The following is an 11,297-nucleotide window of genomic DNA, read 5'->3' as shown; positions in this document are numbered from 1 at the left end:
GTAACTATGTCAAGTAAAAAAATTAAAAAAAAAAACTTAAACCCTAAACCATAAACCCCATATATCCAAAATTCCAAGGGCCATGAAATCATAATGACTATTTCGAGTAAAAAAAATTTTAAAAAAAAAAGTTATTAGTATCAATGAGTTGTTCGATTCCGATTTCCTTCGACAATCCTATGAACCTCACTTAAAAATTCCGTCATTGTCAAAACTCATCGTAAATTTGGAAATCTAGCCCTAGTACCTATGACAAGTTTTTGTGGCGATAAGTTTTAATGGGATGACAATTACTTAAAACCGATGACATATACAAGAAGGAGACTAATTTGTAACATGAGACCTACCTAAAAATGAAACAATGTTACACATTTGATAAGACATCTATCTAATTTCATAGTATTAATATGTAGATGCATCTAATATATGCTTATAAATTCAATAAAAAGGTCCTACCAAATAAGCAATACATTAAAATCTGGGGTCACCTATTTCATGATCATAATGTTGGATATGAACCTGTCTAATTGTCAAAATGTTAGGCCAACAATAATGGGTTTACCTATAGTGGACATGCTCCAAGGATATGGACCCAACCAATGTCTTAAAGATATTTTTCATTATTAATAATCAGGTGTATATATTTACCTTATAAAGGTATTTTAGTTACTTAGCTTCAGAACAAACATCAGATAAAAAAAAAATCAAATAATAGACTCTTTTAAAAGAAAAAAGAGGTATTTTTAAGGAAAAATTCGTCGATAAAACCTCTGTAGAAGAAGGGGACCAAACTTGAGCTTATTTCTGAAAGACCGACAAAAAACAATGCAAGGTGGGCTTCATCCCTTTCCCTTGAATAAAACTTTACGATAAAATAATAGGGTATAATAATTATAATAATTATTTCAAATTGTTGTTAGGATACACCACATGAGACATTCTTCATTAATCCATTCTCTAATTATGCAAATTAGAGACATTAAGTATTAACTTAAATAAAAATCATATTATGATATATATATACACATAAGTCTAAGAACAAAGTCATTCTAAAGTGTAACAAAATCCTTTAAAAAAATGTTACATAATTCTAGGAAAAAAGACACTTGAATCATATTTTATCTCAAACATACTCAATTACTCTCGCATACACGATTAATCGGATATAGAATGACCCTTATCAATTCCAATAAACGGTAAATATGTAATCGGGTAACATGATCCAAAGGCCTAATTTGGTAAGAATTTTATTCCATTTAATAAATGATAAACAAAAAAAAATGGTAAATGGGTAAAATTATTGATCTTACCAAACCCTTTGCACTCCACCAATCAAGGGCCCTTCATTTTCAAGTTTCAAAATTATGCCTTCCCTTATTAGGAGGGGGTTGGCAAATGAAAATCATAATGGAGTTGTGATAGGTGTGTAGATTTTCTAAGGTGCATATATATGGGCAATAAATGAGAGTGTGACACATAAGTCTTTCGTAGTGTCGCATTTGACATGCATGTCACATTTCTAGTAGCCATAACTTAGATATAAATTTTTTCGGAAATTTTTTTTCTCTGTGACCTAATTTTTATATCGATTTCTCTGTGTAAAAAAATGTGATATTCCGATATTTAATTGGGTAGTAGAAACATGATAGATTGATAAGAGAAAATCTAATGAATTTATCCTAACTTTAAAAAAAAAAAATGTGGTTGTGGGGGCAGAGGCAGGGCAGGTGACATTTAAGAGCAATTAATTAGTTTAAGTCTAGGTCAAAATTATAAAGAGACGTAACCCTAATTTTATCAAAATCCACGTCAGCAGGCAACACGTGACGCAACAAATTACGAAAAAGCTCAGGGCCCACCGAAAGCAGCTTTTCTTATTTATAGTCCACACACGGGTACACTGTTATTGATTAATCATAAATACGTCCCATTCTGTTTCCGTCTTAATTTCAAAAAGTCGGTGCGATCTCTTTAAAAATCGGCCACTCAGACCTGATAAAGCTCCTTTTCGGCCTTTTCCGGCCTTAATTAGTATATTAATTCGCCGGCGAGGTGGGCCGTCCGAGAAAATTGCCTTTTTCTCGTCGGACGTCTCTTTAAGAGAAGTGACAGGCGACTTTTTGTCGTGTTTTGCTTTTTCCGTCGGCTGTCTGTACCCGGAGACCGAATCATCGCAGGCGTGCGCCGGATTGGACGGGTGATTTGACAAGGAAGGTGGTGCTGATCTAGACGGAACGCTGACGGTTGGGATAAGTCGACAGCGGATGAGATGGCGACTTATCCATGTCACGGAATAAGCAAAGATAAGGAGTGACCGCGTCATTTAGGGAGGGCAGGGCGTAGGATTGAACTTTTTAAAATTAGGGTTTACGAGAGAGTGGTGGATGGCTCGATCGACTGTTTTACCTAATTTGTAGCCGGATTTGTTGGGTTCAGGCTCCCCTATTGAAGGGATTTGTGATGGGAAATGCTCCCTTTCACGATCCCATGGACTGAATAACCAAACAGAATGGTGAAGATGAAGATCAACGTTCGTCGATGGAGGTCAAGCACCGGAAGGGTTGAGGTTAACAGATGAAAAAAATCAAGGAGTTGAATGCATTCACGATCCCATGGACTGAATAAGCAAACAGAATGGTGAAGATGAAGATCAACGTTCCTCGATGGAGGTCAAGCACCGGAAGGGTTGAGGTTAACAGATGAAAAAAATCAAGGAGTTGAATGCATTTGCTTTTACGGTTAACGGGTCACCACCTTCTTCATTGATCAGAGTCAAGTTTGAAAAAAACAGGCTCTGGTGAGCATGCAATGGATCCCCTTCTTCACATGCATGTCCCCTATTACTGTTACATCTTAACATGTTAAAGGGGTCATCACGGTCACAGAGGTTGATGGGGTTTTGGTTTTGGTTTTTGAAAGCTGCTCTTCTTTTTTCTTTCTCTTTTTTGTCAGTAAAAACAGGTGTTTTCATGTTATTATATGGGTTATTTTATAATATTTTATGACTTTATTTATTATATTTAGAAAATTACTGAAAATTGATCCCTCATTAATTAACTTTAATATATTCAGTTTTTAAGAAAAGTCTTTGGATGAATCGAATAGGCAAAAAAAAATTAAAGAACAGACTTCTTGAGATTGATATGGCCAAACAATTAGTCCAATTACACCTTTTTCTTGCAGTATTTATCATCTTTATTTGATTAGATCATAGAAAGATTTTTTATTTGAATCATTAGTAATCTGGAGGATTTCAGTTCATTGAGACAATTCCAAGCTTGAACTTCAGATGCTTGGTTCATCTGCTTCAACTGATAAGAGGGGACACATTTGTACAGATTAATGATAATGATTCATATATAACTGAAAACCTCAGATAGTAGTTACAGCAATTAATCCTTCATCCGTAAGACCAGGCAACAACTACTGAGTGAATTACATTATCATTTCTTCTGAGAAACCCATCTATGAAGATGATTGTCATTTCACTCATAGAAAAGGCTCACTGTAGCATGGACTCTTGTCTTGAAAGCATCCTCAGTCTCTTCTGCCTCTCACTTGGTAGAAGTATTTTTCATCCATGGTCTCCAACACAGTACATTGAAATTTCTCAAGTATGCTCTATATCTGTGGAACCTCAACTAACCGCTCCATTGTTTGTAATTGATCGTAAGGCGCAATCTGCATTAGGTATGGGAAAAGTGAGATACAAAAGGTGTTCCTAATATGGTTCTCTCAATGTTTTACAGAGGTCGATAGAAGCAGAATCTCCACTTCTAAGTGTTCTATCTACCAAAAGAACACAAATTTAACATGTTTTTTCAGATATTATGGGTTACCTGATTAAACCCATCTGGCCATGTGATGGATACTGCATAGTTTCCCATTGGCCGGATGTCCTCTGGCTCAATATCTTCAGGAACGTCAGCAAACTGCAGTTTTTGCTCCCCTGTCCACTCATCCTGTTACAAGCAGAAATTGAAGTGGGAAAGGTGGAAATGCCAAGGACTTCGAAGCTAAACTATCAAAGTAAGATGACACCAAAATATTTAAAAGAAAAACACTAACTTGAAGTGTCAACAGATGTGGTTGTATAGACCTGTAGGGAAGATGGATAACTTACAACACTTTGGGCAGATCGATCATTCCGCCTCACAGTTGCAGGGTGTAACAAGAACTCTTCGTTAGAATCTGGCACCTTTACTCTGATTGTTCTCAAGGACTTGTCATAGGTCACTGCTGTTGAAACTGAAAAGAAGATTTAGCAATCAGAATATGGTCAAGCCATATTTTTGTCAAACAAAAAATGTTGAAGCACTAATTTTTCAGACATCTCAAACAATATTAGAAAAGAATATCATCTTCTTCAACTTCTCTCTCTCTCGCTCTTTATATATCTCTCTATCTATCTCTATCTCTATTCTCAAAGTCCCTATCTTTAATCCAGTTTGAGAAAGCTACAGGTTATCCTGTTTACATGAATCCAATTACCTTGTTGCCGAATTTTTGCACATTGTTGAACAACACAAACTCCAAGCTCTTGAAATGTCTTCGACACGTCTCCTTGTGGATCAGCCACCACCTCAGGCATTCCGCTATCTCCTGAAGCTGACAACTGTCATATCAAAGTGAAGCTTGCCGTAAATAAAATAGGTTCAGAGAATATTTAACAACGTTGCTTTGCCTAGTTCACATTCAACCAGTAAAAGGCTATGGCTCAGACTGCCTCAAGTATTTTGGTCATTTTTGACATTTCCTAACAGACCACCTACGTTTAGGGCCTGTTTGGAACCCACAGAAAATAAAAGAAAAGAAAATGAGGGAGAAAGCTATTTTCTATTGTTTGGCAGCAGAGAATCATCGAGAGAAAAGAAAATAAGTGAGAAAATCACTTTCTCCCTTAGTTAATAAATTTTCTCTCACAAAATGAAGGAATTTGGGGAGAAAAAAAAAAAAATAGAAACTTGAGAGAAAATTTCAATCATAAAAAATTTAAAATATTACTTATTTTATTTTCGTTTTCTTTTTCCACGTGTATCCAAACAAGAGAAACTATATTTCTCTTCCATTTTCTCTCTTATTTTCCATGGGCATCTAAACAAGAGAAAAATAAACCTTTTTTCTTTTCTTTTCTTTTCTTTTCTTTTCTTTTCTTTTTCTCTTTCTTTTCTCTTCTTTTTCTTTTCTCTCCACTTTCTGTGTTCCATACACAACCATAGTAAAAGCCAATTGTAAACTACTAATGACCAATAATGAAAGCAAATTTGGATATAGAGGAACAATTACAGTTGGTCTAATGGGCAGATCAAAGAGGTGTGGAATGCCAAACTGCTGGACCACCTGTAACGACGTGCATGAAATTTAAAATTTATCAGTTTTACATGAATAAAACTTGGGGAAAAGATGTGATAAGTGCAGAGCTAGCAACATGCCTGTGCACCTGATCCTTTTCCAAACGGATAGTAGCGTTTTCCATCCGCATCAAAGTGGCACATGTTTTCAACTACAGCAACACAAGGAACCTACAAAATGGAGCCAAAACTCCTGATATACAAATACATGAATAAAATAACTTTGGAAGCCTCTTTGACATGAGAAGCTCATTAGATTGTTTAATATGTCCATAAATATCACACCTTAAGTTTTGAAAACATGCGAACTCCCTTTGCCACATCAATGAATGCCAGTTTTTGCGGAGTGGTAACAATCACTGCAGCGGTTAATGGGACCACCTAAAAGATGAAATAGCTTTCCTCAATCAGAAGGATGAAAACCTATTCCTGTAATAAGTATGGCTATGGCTATATCTACAGGATGAGATTCAAAGGTGAATAACTTGTTAATGTTAGAATAAATGAAGGGAGAGATAAATACCTGGCATAAAGTAAGCTGTATATCACCAGTTCCAGGGGGCATATCAATAACCAAGTAGTCTAGTTCTCCCCTGTTCAGTTTAACAAAAATGGCAAGAGGAAAAAATATTAACATATTGGGAAAACTGAAAAACCCAAAAAAATTTGGCTGCAAGTGAACAAGGAAAAAAAAGTAATGCAAGTAACATGTAATATACCACTCAGTTGTAGTTAGAAGCTGGTTTATAACCCCAGAGACCATTGGTCCTCGCATTATTGCCCGCCCTTGTCCAGCAAACCCAAAAGAAACCAACTTTACACCCAAATAATCGGTTGGAATTATAGTTTTCTTCTCTGGGTTCTAAAACCATCACAGTTGAGGTCACTATCTGCAACAGTCAGTAAGAAACGAGCACCACTGCCAACTAAAAATACTTACCATTTCTAACAGCCGATTTTCAGGGGAAACCATTGTCGGCAAACTTGGACCATAAACATCAGCATCAAATATTCCAACTCTAGCACCCATGCCAGCTAGGGTATAAGCAAGGTTAACAGCAACAGTGGATTTCCCAACACCTCCCTGCACAATTTATATGAAATGTGACACAAATTTTCTTAACAAGATGACTTTAACAGCAAAATTAATTGCTACCAGTATCTCTCACTGTCATATTGGTCAAGTGACTTGAATCATCTCACTAGGTTTCAAGTTAGGAAGAAAATATCAAGGCATAGTAAGTATCAAGATAATAGGACAGGTGGCTGGGCATATCTTCAAAGTCCAGCAAATTCCATGAAGATTTAGGAGGCAGATATGGTTCCAAAGAACAAGTTCCACAGCAGATATTAGTTAAAGTGGATGCAAGCATTCACGTTACCCGTATCTAAAGAAAAAGGTTGCGGCCAAACTCCTACTTACTAATGTATTATTAAGTTATAGGAAAAATTACTTTAACATCATACTTTGTTAATCTACACACAGTGTTAGCACATTCATAAGTCTTAGCAATATCATTGATTGGAACATTTATGTTAAGTTACATGTAATTAAACTTTTCAATGAGTTATAATTATACGCTTCAGTGAGAAAGAATAAAGCAATTAAGTATCAAATAAGGTTTATAACAGAAGTAAACATGGCAAGAGAACAAATAAAACCTTGCAACTTGAAACTGCTATGATACTTGATATAGTTTGTAAACCCTTTGGCAGCTGCCCAGCAAAGACAGGTCTTGCAGGCTGGGCAGACATGGTCACGCTGACTGTTCTAACCCAGGGAAGCTCTGCCACCACCTCATTCGCCTTTTGCTCAAACTGTGAATAACATTTTCTAAATCTGAGAAAAAAAACAGAGATCTACATACATATATATGCATGGAAAGTGGACTCATTCATGATCAAACACCAACTCGTTATTCTGAATTACCATGTCCTTGATTGGGCATGCAGGTGTTGTGAGCTCTAACCGAAATGAGACCTGAAGAAGCAAAAGTTCAATCTGTCAACATATTTAATAATCTTACAAGTTTCTATGATTTCTAGCCTCTTTACTGTTCTTTATCACCTTGCCAATGGCTTCAGAAATATGAAGATCCTTCACAAATCCACATGAGACAATATCAGTCCCAAAGTCTGGATCTATAATCTGGGACAAGGCAGACAACACATCCTTCTCAGCAGTGACTTTTGATATTGAGGAAGTTTCAGCTGCATTGGAAGAAAAAATTGCAATCATAGAAACAAGCATGAAATTTGAATACAGAGACTAGGTAGAAGAAAAGAAATACTAAATATTCCATCTTTGACAAAGCCATTTTGGATACTCACTACATGATCAACTATTTAAAGCTACCTCATTGATAAAAGGCTTTCACAATTACCAAAGGGGAGAAATAATTCATGTGGACAAACAGGTTTTGTTCGCGCAGATTGTATGCATATATTCTTCTCTGATAACAGTAAGAAAAAAATATAAGGTTTTAGTAAGTTAGTTCTGTCACTTAATTCCTCAGTTACTTTGCAGCATTTCATGATGTCCCAGGTAAAGAATGAAGTGAGCCAAAATGCTGTCTTGTCTCGAAGCAAAGTATATGCCTTTTTAAACGTGAATTCGCCTTCAATTGACAGGTTCTGTTTTCTCTATACGTACAGCCTATTTGACTCAAAACTGAACAGCCAGCATATTTTTCAACAGAAAATACTGAGATTATCAATAAACGAAGACAGAGAAAAGGGTTTATTTTTAATGAACAAACCAAGCTCTATGAAAGCACATCTATTCTGCAAAATTCCATAATTGCGTCGTGCGGAGTGACGACAGAAACATGGGTCAATCTTATCGGTGGAAATTACCTTCAACAGAGGCCGCTTTGGTGAAAACAGGGCTGCAGACAGGCCGATACTGCAAACGGAAGGTATGTCTCTCAGGTGTCTGAGAGCCACTCGACGAACGGGAAGACAGAGGTGAACGAATTCCTGCACCAAGACTCAGGAAAATATGGAAACATCGAGTAAATAGAGACAATAAAAGAGTCCGGAAAACAGAAATGAATACCTCCATTTGCAGGTAATCTCAACAATGGAGAGGTAACGTTCGGAGAATTCAGCGTCTGTAGCAGTTGCATTTTAGATCGAGAAGCCAACACCGAAGTTTAGAGCAGTGAAGCAAAGTGTGAACGAGTGACGGCAAACGTCTCACATAGCAATGCTCCGAGAAGTGTTGATACGCGACGGAGCATTATGAGCCTCACGTTTCAATACCAGGTAACTCCAGAAATCAGTTTATTTATAAAACCGGCTGACTCAAGACTCAGCTTGTGGCTGCGATTTCCTGGTGTCGTCATGTTCGGAAATTTGGAGAGCTTCACTGGCTCCAAATAAAATTTTTGATCTGGTAGTAAACTATCATGAGTCTCATGAAAGGACAAGCGATCCCATTACGGAACTTCATACAGCAAAGCTACCCAATTATCCAAACCCAATGCTCTTGGCTAAATAAGGTTATTTAACTTCTTTATTAGTAAAAAATATTTATTTAAAATCAAAATCAAAATAACCCAAGATTCTGACAACATTGCTTTGAAAGTTTGATCAATTTTAAAGCTCTTTTCTGTTTTCTAAAACTTTCTGTCCATTGGCATAACCAGAGGAGACCATGAAACGATTATAAGCAAGTTGGAATATGGCGAAACCATGGCTTCAATTACATCAGAAAGTCAGTTTGAAAATGAGAATAGAATAGATACATGTTAGTTCTAATCCTCTTTCTCTTCTTTCTCATCTCCTGCCAGCTACTGATTAAACCATGTGAGCTTCTGCTATTGCGTAGATCCTGTTTCCCATCTAATCAATTTATTGCAGATAAGAAGTTTCTGTACAATCAACAATACTTTTTACATGAAAAAATAGCAAACGAGACTTTTTGATTCGTGTAATCAGGTAATCAACTTTGAACTTGGATCATGAGAGTTGGAGGGAGGATCTGCAGAGAGGACACGTAGTCGCTCTGCTCAACCAAGGAAGAAGGCAATCTGTGTGGAAGAGATGAGAGCAGGGAATCTCCGTCGCCACCTTCGTTGATCCTCTGAATTCTTCCAAACAAACCGCGCACGCCTCTCCGGGAGCTATCTCGCTTAGCTCCTTCGGCTTCATCTTGTGGCCGAGAGAAGCCTCTTCTAATGGCGACATTGACTCGGGGTCCGTTAATGTAGGAAACTGTGGCGGAAACGGTGTCGGATAGTAGTCGGTTTCGCTCCTTTCATGCACGTCAAGCGCCACATCCAACCTCGTAGACCCATGCCTCAACGCGTCCTCCGCCCAACGAGCTCCATGACTACAGAGATGCGAAAAAAGGAGGGTGTGAGCCACTGAGCTGAAGGCGAAGTGGGATAGCATCCCGGAGGCCGTTTGATGCCAGAGACTCCGATTGAGCAATAAGAAAATCGGCACAGGGAAGCGCTTGGGCGGTGTAGAGAAAGTATGTTCTTCAACATGGTTCCCCTCCGGCGTAGGACGCATGAAGAAGTACTTCCAGTGATGGCGGATTGAAATGACGACCGTGGGAGTTAGGGCCGTGGGAAAGAACGAAGGGGTAACAGTGGTCGTAAAGGAGGGAGGCTGCTCTGGTGGAAATGGCGGAGTAGTGACGAACGCATCAGGAGGAGGAGCTCCATTGAAACTTGCCCGGTGATTAGCCATGAATGGTAGTGAAGAAAAGGAGGAAGAACTAGTGCAGTGGAGTGGAGTACGTGAAGCTGAATCGGAAGCGTTTTTATTGGAGGAGAAGGATTTCAACCGCGTAGGAACTTTCCTTAACAGAAACGAGGCGTATCAGTCGGTTTTCAATTGAAATTGCTCTCTACCACTTTCCCAAAATAAAAAACGAAAATGAAATTACCGTTTTGCCACTAATCGTCTCTGCCTCGTCAATTTCCAAGGGCCTTCCTCTCCTCTTCTTCTCTACTAGAGGAAAAGCTAAGTTCCTTGAGGCCCCACCCTATTTCCTTCCCTTTCCTTTCCTTTAGAGTGTGAGTGAATTTTTTATTATAAAATTAAATTAAAATAATATATAATTATATGTAACATATTATATTATTATAAATTTATTTTAAAAACAAGTACTTGTAAAAATATTTATTTATTAATTTATATTTAATAAACAAAAAAAACTTAGGTAGGCAACTCCAATGGAAAGGCAATTGGTGCCTCCTTTGCCACTCTTCAACCTCTATTTGAATTTATAGAAAAGATAAATAATTTCTTTGATTTATTGTAATTTGAGAATAATAAGCTTTTATTTGTAATAAAGGAAAAAAGTAGAATCTAATTACGATTAAACTAGCCTAGTCCCGGCTATACCCAAAGTCAAACACTAAAAGATAAGTCATAGAACAATTGAACATAAATAAAAGACTAAAGGTCAGTATTGAATTTCTAGAAAAAAGAAATAATTCACTGACATATTGTAAATTTAGTATAATGAGCCTCTATTTATAATAAAGTAAATAAATAGAATCTAATTACGATTAAACTAGCGTAGTCCTAATTACACCCAAAGTTAGACATTAAAAGATAAGTCATATAACAATTAAACAACTTAACATAAATAAAGGACTAACATAACTAAAACATTTTTAATTGAGACTCTTCTGTGAGACCTCCTCCTCCGAGATTCCTCTAAGACTCCATCATATTAATAAGGTTTTGTAAACCTTCTTGTTGTGAGAGTCATATAAGACTTTTCCATACTTGTTCTTCAACAATCAACTATCTCCTCCCTTGTTCTTTTCACTTGGGTAGGAGAAGGCTTATGCCTGCATAATGATTTAGGGAAGAGGAAGACTACTCCTTCTCCATGTTTTTTTAGGGAGACCTCTCCTAGCTATAAGCCTCACTTAGAAAAATAGATTTTCAACACTTCCCTGCAAAAGGCATTAATGTTAA

General features: G+C 37.1%; 1 protein-coding gene across 1 annotated transcript; it reads right to left on the bottom strand.

Moving 5' to 3' along the window:
* Nucleotides 1-3,199: 3,199 nt before the first annotated feature.
* On the bottom strand, nt 3,200-8,569 carry LOC137950197 (fe-S cluster assembly factor HCF101, chloroplastic-like). The gene is made up of 15 exons (XM_068796582.1): nt 8,410-8,569; nt 8,208-8,330; nt 7,420-7,562; nt 7,282-7,332; nt 7,014-7,169; nt 6,292-6,435; nt 6,071-6,213; nt 5,875-5,944; nt 5,637-5,732; nt 5,433-5,522; nt 5,287-5,340; nt 4,492-4,615; nt 4,124-4,248; nt 3,840-3,962; nt 3,200-3,681 (listed from the first exon to the last, which is right to left on the bottom strand). The coding sequence occupies exons 1-15, from the start codon at nt 8,477-8,479 to the stop codon at nt 3,622-3,624; spliced, it is 1,572 nt and encodes a 523-aa protein (XP_068652683.1). The 5' UTR covers nt 8,480-8,569; the 3' UTR covers nt 3,200-3,621.
* Between the last annotated feature and the right edge of the window lie 2,728 nt (nt 8,570-11,297).

Source organism: Aristolochia californica, unplaced genomic scaffold (genome assembly GCF_029961685.1).
Source record: "Aristolochia californica isolate CCGP_79_NKW_82.1479 unplaced genomic scaffold, dmAriCali1.0.hap1 SCAF_14, whole genome shotgun sequence".
Classification (NCBI taxonomy): domain Eukaryota; kingdom Viridiplantae; phylum Streptophyta; class Magnoliopsida; order Piperales; family Aristolochiaceae; genus Aristolochia; species Aristolochia californica.
This window is presented reverse-complemented; position numbering and strand designations above follow the sequence as displayed.